A 13,940-nucleotide genomic window follows, 5' to 3' on the forward strand; every position below is an offset into this window, starting at 1 on the left:
ATCAGCTGGTTAGTAGGCACTGGGACTATAAGGGTGAACATCTCAGACATAAAGCCCACATTCACTGAACTGATGATCTAGTGAGGAAAACAGATATGGAGTAAGCAATTATTAGAGCCCTACTAGAGGACATTTCTTAAACTGGGTTTTGCTGGATGCTAAGCCATTGCCTTCTATCTCTAAAACCACTGGTTTGTAAATTTGTGAAGCTAAGGCTGGGACTTCCTTGCCAGATCCCGGCTCCCTGTAAGGTTCCACCAGTAGGGGGTGCCACAGGAGACTGGACAGTGAAATAGGGAAGAAGGGTACTTCTTTCTGTTCATTTTCTGTCTTTGTCACCATCATCCCAGCAGAGTTTCTTTATCTTAGAAGTGGCAGCTTCTTCTTGTTTCGCACTTATTTTTTTTAAGTACTTCCAGATCCAGCTTTATTATGCTCTCCCTCCATCCCCTTCCCCCAAGAGATGCCAGCGCCAGTCTGGTGGACAGTCTTTCTTCAGAGGTCTAGGTAGGTCTTGACGCCTTGCGTCCGTCTTCCAGGTTCCTGAGGTGCCAGCACCGAAACCCAGTGCCCTCTCCTTGGAGAACTGAGCCATCTCTAAGCTTCAAAGTTCTATAACCCCAGCCTCTTCCCTTCATTCCCCCATTCCCCATCCTTAGGGTGGGACCAGTTCCTGGCAGTTCCCCCTTTTGCCTTTTTAGTCCTTCAATTTTTACATTAATATTTTCTGTTAAAACATCTGGTGTGCTTTCTGTTTTCCTGCCTGGATCCTGACTGATAATTCTGTCTTCTGTTTCACTAGTTCAGTTTTCAGCAGTCTTCAGTATGCTGTCTACCATCTCCATGATATATATATATATATATATATATATTTCTAATTCAGCAGTTATGTTGTTTTTTTCTTCCTGCATAGTGGCAGTTTTCTTGATCTCAGATGTTATCCTATTTATAAATCCCTACTCTAGATTCTCAGTTACTATTTCCTTTTGATTTTAAAGAACTTAAATTAGAAGTTATCTAAAAATGCCTCTTGTTTCCAGTCTTAGAGGAAGCCATTTAATTTCAGTTCTATGGTTTGTCTCCTTCATTTGTAGCATAATTCTTTTTATATGGCCGGGGGTGTTTTACTATTATAAGTTACACAGGTTCCTATCTGAATCTTTCAAGCCTTGGAACTAACATAGGTGATAAAAGTATCTAGTTTGCCAATTCAGAAACTAATTAGGTTGGGAATTCCCTGGTGGTCTGGTGGTTAGGACTCTGCACTTCCAGTGCCAGGGGCCCGGGTTCAATCCCTGGTCAGGGAACTAAGATCCTGCAAGTTGTGCGGCGTGGCCAAAAAAAAAAAGAGAAACTAATTAGGTTGGGTAGCCTATCGTGAGACTCATAGGTAGAGTGGAAAGCATTTCCTTCTATGTCTAAGAATTTATTTCCATAATTTTTTACTATTTTCAGTAGCTTTCTGGAATTTGGTGTATTTGCCCTCCTTGGGAATCAAAAATGCCAGTGTTCCTGCCACTAGTATTAGGCACAGGCCAGGACTCAGTGTCACTTGGGTTTCTCATTTGGTGTGATATCTAGTGTGTGGTGGGCTGCCTATGATGAGTTGGATCCATATATATGACACCCCAGTTGTTGCCTGACCCCCTACTCTACTGCCTTTAATCTTTAATCTTTGTATCTCCACATTTAGAAGTGTCCATATACTTCTTGTTGGAACCCTTCAATGGTGATTGCAAATGTCAGTTGGGAAGATCAAGAAGTTGTGTGGGTCCTTTCTTCAATCTGATCCTGGCTGTATGAGATCTACTAGAAATTTCTCAAAGCTTCTTGTTTATAGACTATACCCTTTCCTACATCCCAGTGTCAGTACAGGGTTTTCCTTCTTTATATACATATTTGCTTAGCTAGTTCATTGAGCAGGTGGGAATGGGGAGGAAAAACGACTTCACTCTAGTTTTTCATCAGCCAATGTAGTTACCGTAGGGGAGTGAGGAAGTACCCGAAAACTATACATTTTGTTACCTTTTCCATTTCTAGTGAGCAAAGAAAGGAAACAGAAGATAAAATAGAAATAGTATAAGACAAAATAGAAATTCACGCTCTTCATTTTCCGTGCTTCATTTGGTTGAATGCAGATTATTTGGTGTTGTCAAAACTGCAATCATCATGTAGCAGCACTGGGTAAGACTTCCTTTAGAAAACAAAGCAATCAAAGAAAAGAAAAACATGGCAAACAAACCAAACAAAATTAACCACAAAAACACAACCCTTTCTTTCCATTAACAAACTGATGTGTCATGTAAGAGTCACTCACACTCTACAATAGATTCATTTCAATATAGAGTCATCCCCCTTATCTGTGGTTTCAGTTACCCATGGTCAACCTTACTCTGAAAATATTAAACGGAAAATACCAGAAATAATTCATAAGTTTTAAGTCACATGCCATTCTGAGAAGCATGATGAAATCTCATGCCATCCAACTACATCCTGCCCAGGACGTGAATCATCCCTTTGTCCAGAGTAAACCGCCCATTAATCTCTTAGTAACCATCTCGGTTATCACATCAACTGTTCTGGTATCACAGTACTTGAGTTTAAGTAACCCTTCTTTTAATTGATAATGGCCCCAAAGTGCAAGGGTGGTGATGCTGGAAATTCATATATGTCAAACAGGTGCTGGAAAGTGCTTTCTTTAAGTGAAAAAGTGAAAGTTCTTGACATTAATAAGGAAAGAAAAAATTGTATGCTGAGGTTGCTAAGATCTATAGTAAGCACAAATCTTCTATCCGTGAAATTGTGAGAGGGAAAAAGAAATTCATGTTAGTTTTGCCATCATACCCCATAATGGCCAGAATATATGATGAGTACTTAGTTAAGGTGGAAAAGCATTAAATTTGTACAATAAGATATTTTGAGAGAGAGATTACATTCACATAACTTTTATTACAGTATATTGTTTTAGTTGTTCTATTTTATTATTAGTACTGTTGATCTCTTACTGTGCCTAATTTATAAATTGAACTTTATCATAGGTATGTATGCATAGGAATAAACAGTATATATAGGATTTGGTACTATCTGTGGTTTCAGGCATCCACTGGGGTTCTTGGAATGTATCCTCCGTGGATAAAGGGGGGGTTACTATAGTCCTGATGAGTATATTAGTCATACAGAAAGGGGATTTCTGACTCAAGGATCCCTTGGGGGAGAGCAAAGGAGAATTTGTGGTCACATTTTGCAGGAAATGTGAAAGTTTTCATTCTGGGGGTTACTCACATTTTCATCACTTGTAGTTTTGTCATCAGTTATGTGAGCTTCCTCACACTTGGAGTCAGAAATTCTGAATCGTAAAGGCTGTGGCAATTTACAGGTCTCCAGTAGAAGGAAGCTTGGCTTTACAATTTGGGGGACAGCAGAGAAATGGGAAAATGGATCCTGCCACCTGCCTACAGTGTGGGTCCTTGCAAGATCCTTTGCTTCAAATACACTCCCGAAGATCTCCGAATAGACAGCACTACTGACAGAAGACGTCAGTTGCCTCTGGGAGGGAAAACATTAATAGTAAAATTCCGAAGAAAGTGAATACATGGATTGCTGTTCTTTTTATTCATGGCGTGTTTCTGACTTGCTAAAAGCAAGTTTAATGTATTTATACAATTTATAAAGATGTAACTGATTCTGAAGCTCTGCTCTTTACAGAGAACATATTTCATGTTATTGTAAGCAGTAAAGAAAATTAAATCAATAAATCTACAGCCTGTAATTTGAGATCCTCGATTGAAGAAAAATACATTGTCCGGGAGGGAGGGGGAAACCTTCGAAAGACTTGTAAAACTGTCTTCGCTCCACCAATCCCAGGCCTTCAAGTGCCAGTGGGAATTAAGCTCGTGCTGTAAAATTATCGAAGTGTTGTTATGACACCTCAAAAAGAAGCAAAGGCCAACTCCCACTCTTGTTAATGAAGCATATGCTTAAGTGGAAAGCTGTGCAAATGATGTTCTTTCTCTCTTTCGAACTGTCCCTGTATCCTTTTCCCTGAGAAAGCTTTGCTGGTGAGCAGTCAGATGCTGATATCTAGACACTTGGTGAATTTTTCCCCATCACTGGCACTAATGCTCTCCGTGACCACTGGCAAGCCAATTAACCTCTCCAAGTGTCACCCTTCCACGTGTAAAAGGTTAATAGTGCAGCTTGTTTGCAGAGAGCCTGGAGCCTTCCATGAAACGCACTACGTGGATACCCAGCATTGCCGTTGGACTGGAGAGCGTTGTATTTTTTAATTATATGTTTGGTTGGATAGGTTATAGATTTTGTTGTGGTTGAATGTTGCCTCTTCTCCCTGGTTACAAATAAAAGACTAATAGGTAATCTCACTCTGTTACCATCTTCTAGAGCTCCCTAGAGGGTTAAGGGAATGGCAGAGGTTACAGGTTAATAATGCATTCTTTAGTTAATAAAAAAAAAAAAATCACGTGCATCTCAACTGCATAATAGCTGTGGATGGCAATTTATTAAGCCAAGTGCTTTATCAGGTACTAAGTAGGTAATGCTGGCACAGACTCATGAAATAATGAGGTTTGTTTTTTTTTTCCTGCTCCCTCCAGGAAATCTTTTATCCTTCACCTCAATATAGAACGTTAGGGACAGTTTTGTTAAGATTTCTTTCTTAACAAAAATGCTTGTGAATATTTAGGAACTCCTGAAACCAGTGACTTGTGTGTGTATCTAGGTTGTGACGTTCAGCTCACTATTTTATAATCTTTGGAGCAAATGTGGATCCTACTGGCCCCAGAGCAAAGTGTCATATCTTTCACGTTCTTTGCAGATTTACGGAAAAACTTCGAGCAAGACCCGCAGGGAAGGGAGGTTCCCATCGAAGGCATGATCGTGCTGCACTGCCGCCCGCCTGAGGGAGTTCCTGCTGCGGAGGTAAGATCAGGCCTGTTCCCAAGAGGGAGGGCCCGAGTCCTGTGTGCTACAGGTGATGAAAGCCAGCCTGGGTATGGCCTTGTTGCTGCCTGGCCCCAACTGCTAAAGATGGTGAAGAGACTGATGGAAATAAGTTGGAAGAGGAAATTGTCTCTCCTCTAATTTCTTGTTGACACAAGCTCTTGCTAGGCAGCCCGGGTAGGATTTGTTCTGTGCCTGTGCTTTTGGGGACCTCAGTGGTACAGACAGCATCTTCTGTGTCCTCCATCTGACCTTGGCTTCTGGATCAATCTAACAGGCAAATTCACGTGAAAAAGTGCAGAGAGAAGAAGGTCAGGCCCTAGTGCCAAGTTTCATGGGTGTCTGCACTTACTCATCCTTTATTTGCTTACGGGACAAACATTCCAGGAGTATTTGTTGTGTTTTAGGTGCTGTGCTGGCATGAGGGATACAAGAAGTGTTGAAGTCACAGGTCTCTGATCAGTTATCCATTGTTCACAGTGAGGCAGCAGGAATCCAGAGTCACTGTGGTTTTTGCTCCTTGCTTGTTTTCTAGAAACTTCTATCATATGGTTAGAATATAATTATCAGTAATAACACATTGTGGTAGTAGAGATGATGTCCTTTCAGTCACTATTAAAAGAGGTTCTGTTGGACTAGTAATATGGTTATTAAGGCAGTATTGTGCGGGGGTACTCAGAAGTATAAAGAATGCTTGGTAGAATCCTGTGTTTATAAATGTAGGCCTGAGTCAAGCAGTAGATAGGCCAGCTGTGGCTTCTCTCTGGGAAGCTAGGAAACTGGCCTAAGAGCCGTGGTGGTTTAGTCACTGAGAAGTAGAGATATTTAAAAAACAAAAAACAAAAAAAAAGGATCCTTTGCCTCGCCTTTTAGCAAACACTGCTATGGGATCTTGCATTTGGAAGGACAAAAGAGTGGAAAGTATCAAGGGGAATGAAAAAACATACACACTTGCCAATCTAGACGGGAAGCCTGCAGGGTAGACACTATTCAAAGCTCAAATGCTTCCCCGAAATGAAGTAAACGGACTTGAAAATTAAAGTGAACATTCCATGCATGATGTGAAATGATGAGAAAGGAAAATGCTTATTTTTAGATTTGTATTGGGTTGGCCAAAAAGTTCGTTTGGGTTTTTCCGTAACATCTTATGAAAATCCCGAACGAAATTTTTGGCCAACCCAATATTTAGTGTGAAACAAACAGATATTTGATCTACTTTGGCCCCCGCCTTGTTCTGTAGAGAGTGTGCCCTGGATTCCCGGGCGGGGGGGCAGGCAGCAGGGCGTTAGTGCCCAGGTGAACGTCAATCTTGTTGAGGATGCCCCATGTGCTCCTGGGAGTCTGACTTGGGTATCAGCAGTTTGCTATAGCCACCACCGTCTCTCATAACCAGGCTTCCTTCCAGGCCTGGGCTGGGTCACTCTGTCACTTTTGCCAGCATCGGAGAGGAGTGAAGATGGAAGGAAGGTCATGGTTTTATTAGCTGTCCTGTGGGAACCGAACATTTCTCTGGACGTCTAGAAATTAATTTTTACAACTGGAGGAGAACTTAGATATTTCCCTGGCACAGCCTTTGCATTTTAGAGGCAAGAAAACTGATGCTCAGACCAATGACCCACCAAAGGTCTTGCACCTATTTAAGCCATAACTGTTCGGTCTTCCAAAACGTCCCCAGAGCACTCAGAGTAAAAGTCTATTTTATTTTGGCACCTTATGTGGTCCACAATAACCTAGCCTGCTTTTGCCTTGACCTCATCTTCTGCTCCTTAGCTTCTGACCCTGCTATAGCCACACTGGCCTCCTCACTCTTCCTCAGCTGCACCAGCCATGCAACTGCCCCAGGGCCTTTGCACATGCTGGCCCCTCTGCTAGAACACTCTTCCCCGGTTATTACATCGATTCATCCCTTCCTTCAGGGCTTGCTTAGGTATCACCTGCTCAGTGAGGCCTGCTTGGGGCACTCTGATGAAAATGTCACTTCCCTACCCTATATGTATACTTTCAAGCCCCTTTCTCTGCTTTATATTAACTCAGCTCTTAGCACAAACATACTATATTTATTTGGCTTATTTTCTGTCTATTAGAACTTATGCTCCACGAGGGGAATTTTGTTCGTTTTTTATCACTGTATCCCCAGAACATAAAACAGTGCTTTTCATATCCAGGTGTTCAATAACTATCTGTTGAATATGAATGAAAAATTGTTTCCTGCCTCTATTCCTGAATATTTGAGCTTGTACCAGGACTAGCCCCAGACAAAACTGAAATCCACTAGGCTCTTGTTTTTTTTGTTTTTCTCCTATTCTGGGTACTAGAAAATGGGTAAGACCTTCTTCACTCGGTCTTTGAAGACATAAGTAGAAACAAAGAACAAAGGAGAGAAGGGTAGAGAATGTGCAGTCTGGAAAAGTATATAGAATAATAACCAAAGGGGAAAATACACCTTGGTGTGTAAATGCATGCATGAGTGTGTACACATGCATGCACACCCACACACATGCATTGAAGCATCTTCCCAGAGACTGCAAGGATTTAGGAATTATAAGGACTCTGCGGCTCTTTGGGGCCATGGTTGGGAGGGAGGAGTCCTGCGGGGAAAGGGGTTAGCCTCTAGGAAGTAAGCAGCCTTCCTAGCTGTTCACCTACTTGGGAAAAGCTGAACTTGGGTTGAAGTTGAAGCAGCTCTTTGGACATCCCTCCGAAGGTTTCTTGCCCCAGCACCCTGTTCTTGAAGGCAAATGAGTCGTGCCTATTGGCTCAATTCATTTTCCATCTTTATTTGCTTCTGATATGCTTTTCAGCTGTAACCACGGGAGCAGAACAGGATGTGAAAAACTTCCAATAGCCACACACACTGATGTCAGTGAAAACATTTGGAAGAGTTGTTGAACAGTGGAGGAGGGAACACAATAAATACAGACATGTCAGTAAGAAAGTATATTTTCTTTTCTGGTACCTACCCTCCTGCCGGATTTCCACACTGTAGGTATATACTTCCTGTATTAGTTTCCTAGGATTGCTGTGTCAAATTACTACTTACTGGGTAGCTTAAAACAATAAAAGTGGCTTCTCTCACAGTTCTGGAGTCCAGAAGTCTGAAATCAGGGTGCAGGCAGGGTTAGTTTTCCTGGGGGCTCTAGAAAATGAGCTTCTCTCTTAGCTTCTGGTGGTTTCTGGCAATCCTTGGTGTCCTTGGTTAGTAGACACATTACTACAGACAGTTCACATGGTATTCTTGTCTCTGTATCTCCATGTGTCTGAATTTTCCTTCTCTTATAAGAACATGAATTACTGGATTAGGGCCGACCTCAACCCAGTAAGGCCTCGTGTTAATGTTCTGGGTCACAGTACACCCTTTTCCAAATAAGGTCACGTGCACAGTTTACATGTGGACATGAAATTTGGAAGGGGGCCACTCTTGAACTCAGTCCACTCCCCATTCCCCTTTTGACATCATATCACTCCTATTTTTAGGCATGTAGATGTCATTAGAAATAAATTTCAGAGCCAGGCTGGCTGAAAGTAAATAGAGGGCCATTTCAAGGAGGAGCTGTGGCTGTAAGATGGTTTAAAACAGAAATTCTGAGCTGAGGTGGGAGGTGGAGGAGAAAGCTTTGTTTTCTACATTTTGTATTATAGATGAAAATAGAGAGTGTTTCAGCTACACTGTGGGTTAATGGCTGTTGTGAGGCCCTAACAAGCTTTTATAGCATCATCTTAAGGCGGGAAAGCATCTGGGTTCCAAACACTTGAGTTACTTAGAAATTTCACTTATTTGTGAGTTGGATACTACCTCTATCTGTGCACCAATATTTACAGCTGTTTTAGTTTCAGCAATAGCTTACACACTAGTTATTACCACCAACATCTGTGTTTTTGTTGAAAGGAAGGCAGACCCAGAGAAGAAAGCTGTGAGAGAGATGGACACAGAGAGGGAAGGAAGGTGAAAATGTTCATACCTTCCACAGTCGGGGTCTCGCAGGGTGGAGAATGTCTACCAGTGCCTGTCGGGGGGTCTTCAGGTCTCAAAGAGTATTTTGGTGCTTACTGACCTCATAGTCGTGCGAGGAACCTACAGTCATGACTCTTCGGGATGGCGGTAACTGGGAACTGTGCTTGGAAATTGATTAGTTGTGAAATTGTCACTGTGAAATAGCATCCGTCAGAGTTACCTTCTCTGAGCAGACGGTGTTCCACTCTCTCCACTGCACCACTGGTTCCCTTCCTGCCCACCTCCTGTGGGACGCAAGGGGTCATCACCAGAAGGAGTTGTGGCTGGCAGGGCTACTGATGTACCAGCTGGTTTTGTCCTGCAGTGGCATAGGAGGTGGAGGTCTCTTACTTGGCACATTGAAAGGAACCTTGGGGGCAAGTCTTATTTTCACAAGACATATACGATTGTCTTCTTTCTGCAAGGTAGAACTTACTTGGCAATTAACTAACTCCATCTATATGACCAGAGAAGGTAGTTTGTATAAGAATAGAAAGAGCTACCATGTATGGAGTATCTCCGTGTGCCAGGCACTGTGTTTAGTAGTTTCTCTATGTTATTTCATTTAATTTGCAGAAGACTGCTGTGAGTTGCTAGAAAGCTATTGGTATTTTTCGTCCATCTTACAGAACTTGTCCAAGCTCTCAGATCACCAAGAAGCCAATTGAACCTTAAAGCTCAGATCTTTCTGTTCTTTGATAGTTTGTGTTTCTTTTTAGTGAGATGGTGGGTTTAGTTAGTTTCCCCCAAAGCCTTTATGAAGCTTGGGAGCCCCTAGGCCAGTGATAGCATATTTGCTTGTTCTGCTGCCTGACATTCCACCCACCCTTAGAAATAGAGTTTTTTGTTTAAAATCTCTTCTAGCTAATTTGCTAATCCTAAATCTGCTATAAATGCTGTGTTTCTTTCTTTGAAATAGGTAATCTGGTGATAAAACTAAGAACAGAACACTGAGAGAATAGAGGCTTTGGGAGCTGAGGATAAGGAGCCTGGAGCAGGGCAGCCCTGGAGTCTCTGTGCTCCCAAGGACCAGGAGCCTGGGTTGGATGCTGTCTTAGGAAATGCGAAGTACTGAATGTCTACAGTTACAGGGAGGGTGCCTTGGAGGGGAAGAAAAGGGGGCATATGAAGGGGAGAGGATAAGGGTAATCTCTACTCTCATTACAATTTTCCCCACATTTGGCCATGGCCCCGACAGATCTCCTTGTCGTGAAGGGCCCTGGATATATTCTGATGAGCACATACTGACGTCTGTATCACAGGGGTCTCTCTCCTGGGATACAGCCATGGCGTCTGGAAATGGTCGAAAGGGAACTGAGGATTGTTAGTTTGGCATCATGGGGGAAAAGTATGAACTTCAGAGTCGAACAGACTGGGGTTCGACACTGACTAGCACTTCCTAACTTCTAGGACCTACAGCAGTACTAGCCACCCTGAACCTCTGAGTCCTCATCTGAAAATAGGAACAGTACTTTTCCTGTAGGATTGCTCAAACCAAAGAAGAAGAAAACCCAAGAATTTGCAAAGCATCTAACACAGTTTCTAATACTAAATAAATAGTAGAGATTATTGTGACTTCTTTTCTTCCTCCTTTTCTAAAGCATCATGAGCCTTTGATTCTCAGAGGAAGATGTAGGGCTCCGTTATGGTTGGGGATCCAGATTAAAGCTGAAAACTCTTGCAATTTCTAATACATTCTGAGCCCCATGAAGAAGGTTGCTGCTAAGACCATCCCTTGTCACCGTGGGCTCCCCAGCTTGTGCCCTTTGTTCTTGCCTTTGAAGCTCATCAGAGAATGAAGGCACCATAAAGTTTCCTGCTTTCCTCTCTTGTAATCTTGTGCGTGGAGGAAATAAAAGGTTATTTATAGAAGCTGGTGACTATCAATGTTTTTCACCTTGCTTATCCCATGAAAGAGTCTTATGAATGGCATTATTGTTACTAAAAACACTTTTTGAAAAACAGTATAGGAACTCGGAGGTTCTCACCAGACTCATATAGACACAGGTTCGATGAAATAATTGGTCGTACACTTTTCCTAAAATACCTGAAATGTGAACAGATGATAATTCAAACTTTTCTAAATGCTATGAGCTCATCCTATCACTAGATGTATTAGAACGTATTTGTTACTCCAGTTGCTTTTAACCTTAACCTTGGGGCAGTTCTAACTAAAGATGGCCGCTTTTTAGTGTTTGACACCGTTGTTTAGCTAAAACCAATTTGCTCTTTTCAAAACAATTCATTATCCCACACTGCACTTTTTTATACTCCCCAGTTAAATGGAAAAATCTATCTTTCATAAAAGTTAGAAATTATGTCCAATGAAAATCCGACATTTTAATGCTTTTCCACAGATTAAAATTGTAGAGTTCTCAATAAACCCTGATTTACTGATGTTGGTTGTAAAATGGTTATTGCTGTTAATAAAGTCTGTAAATCTTAACAGGTTATATTTGCCTGGACAATAAAACTTGCCCTAAAGGCTTCGTGTCTAAGGCTAATTCTGCGCATATCAAGGTAAACAGCTTCCTCAAAATAATTCAATGTCTGAGAATTAAAGCCCAAAGCCAAGCAACTGACAGATTCTAGCCTTGAGCCACTGCATGCCGGGCAATCTTCTTGTTTTTTATCTCATCAAGGAGTCAAGACGGTGCTGGAATTAGGTCAAGAAGGTCAAGGGCCATGTCTTGGCTATTGTGAATAGTGCTGCTATGAATATATGGGTGCATGTTATTTTTTTGCATTATAGTTTTGTCCAGATATATGCCCAGGATGAGATTGCTGGATCATATGGCAACTCGGTTTTTAGTTTTTTGAGGAACCTCCATACTATTTTCCATAGTGAATGGATAAAGAAATTGTGGTACATATATACAATGGAATACTACTCAGCCATAAAAAAGAATGAAATAATGCCATTTGCAGCAACATGAGATTATCATACTAAGTGAAGTAAGTCAGACGGAGAAAGACAAATTCCATATGATATCACTTATATGTGGAATCTAAAATACGACGCAAATGAAGTTATCTACGAAACAGAAACAGACTCACAGACATGGAGAACAGACTTGTGGTTGCCGGGGGGAGGGGGTGAGGGAGGAATGGATTGGGAGTTTGGGGTTAGCAAATGCAAACTATTATATATAGAATGGATAAACAACAAGGTCCTACTGGCACAGGGAACTATATTCAATATCCTGTGATAAACCATAATGGAAAAGAATATGAAAAAAGAATGTGTATATATGTATAACTGAATCACTTTGCTGTACAGCAATTAACAACATTGTAAATCAACTATACTTCAATTTTAAAAAGTAATTTAAAAAAAAAGTCAAGAGCCTTAGTCAGTGTAGTGTGAGCTTGGAGAAGGTTCCCTTCTCTCTGCTGGCCACCAAGTGGGCTTTGGCATTCTTGTGTAAAAAGGGGAGGTCCCAGGAGCGGAATGAAAAAATGTATTTTGTTTTATAAAGTGTGTCAGAATCACACAAGTGTTAGAAGCCAAATTACTGCGGGTGGGGGAAGTTTAAGGGAAGAAGATCATTTTCCTTCCGGATGCCCATGTGGAAATAAAAGTTTTTTAAAGAAGCTCTGTTCATCTTGGTAGACTTGGTGGACGTTTGTCCTCTTTTCTAATGTTTAGGCAATTTCCTTTTAAGTCTTACCTCCCTAAGGTAAAAGCTGAAAAACTAATTTTCTAGTCTTCTTTGTGGTGAGGCCCACTCATCAGGCGTTCTCACCCAAGATGGGATGGAGAAATGAGCAATGTGAGGTGGTACTTGTACGGAAATCCTTCTCTGGAGAGGAGGATGGTGGTGGCGGAGATGCCCAGCCCTTAGGGGCAGCCAGAAGAACTGGCATCTCTCCCAGGTCTCATGGTTGCGAGCCGTGCCAGCGTCATGGTTTTTGAACTGTGAAGGTGTTGCCAAGTGACCGTCCCTTTCCCTACGATGTGGTTGGTCGTTGTTGCTGGCTACTTGGCAGCCCAGTCGGGCTCTTTGGCCCTCCTGGAGGTTCTGGGCACTGCTAATATTCTTTAATAAAGTCTTTTCCTGACTGAACAAGCCAGGGCAGAGTTAGTTGCTAGCAATCAAGACTCCTGAGCATGGCATGCTCGTGCCCTGTCTTACTCTTTCAAGGATGCCTTCGACGAATACCTGAAAGTGGCCATTGGAACCAAGCAAGTTACTGTAAGCTAAAGGCTGTTTGTGGGCTGTGATCTCGCTCTCTTTTTTTTTTTTTTTTTTAATCTATAAAATAAGGAGAAGGGCTAGAATCCCCCTAAGGTCCCTTTCGTATCTCTCATTATTCCTGATGTATAAACAGTAGGATCTGCATAATATCTCTGACTTGTTTTAATAATTCTGCGAGACTGGTGCCAGACAGTTTTCAAGTCAGAAGCCCTTTCCCCTTCTTCCCTGGGAGGGTATTCTTAAAGGTTCGTTTGTTTCAAATGTGTCCATCACCATAAAACCCAGGAGAGAATCTTATGACATTGAACTGTTTCATACAAGAATCATTAGGCTATTATGTTTAACCTCCAGCAAACAGACTATGAAATGAGGATTTTATTTAAAAAATGAGACTCTTAATAATCCACTGGAGAAATGTGGAGATGCCCAAATTCTGAAGCGGTAGACCTCAGGTATAAATAATTAATCTAATTTGGTGCAGCCAAAGCAGAGAGAGAATGTCTAATAGTCCAGATAAACTTTGCTTTGAGGAGACTGACAGTGAAGACCTTTGCAGAAAGCGACATTTGATTGGAATGTATAATATTGTAACAGAAACCTAATGGACTCTTAGAAAAGAGAATGTTGAATTGGTTAAATACTAGTAATTAAGTGCCCGTAAATTACTTCTCTAAAAACATTCCTGCAAAAAGAAATTTGCTATCGTAAGAGAGATGGGAAAATGAGGTTAATATAAGTTATTTAAAAAGTGAATGTCTACAGCCCAAATACCCTCATCATTAATACTGGTCCTT

General features: G+C 41.6%; 1 protein-coding gene across 2 annotated transcripts in view; it reads left to right on the forward strand.

Annotated features, from left to right (window-relative positions):
- UNC5D (unc-5 netrin receptor D) overlaps positions 1-13,940 on the forward strand; it is a 600,815-nt gene that overhangs the window by 379,619 nt on the left and 207,256 nt on the right. For both annotated transcript variants that reach the window (XM_061177270.1, XM_061177271.1), the window contains exon 4: positions 4,832-4,935. In XM_061177270.1, the coding sequence (XP_061033253.1) occupies positions 4,832-4,935 (104 nt within the window). The remainder of the gene's footprint in view (positions 1-4,831; positions 4,936-13,940) is intronic.

Source organism: Eubalaena glacialis, chromosome 20 (genome assembly GCF_028564815.1).
Source record: "Eubalaena glacialis isolate mEubGla1 chromosome 20, mEubGla1.1.hap2.+ XY, whole genome shotgun sequence".
In the NCBI taxonomy this organism is placed as follows: Eukaryota; Metazoa; Chordata; class Mammalia; order Artiodactyla; family Balaenidae; genus Eubalaena; species Eubalaena glacialis.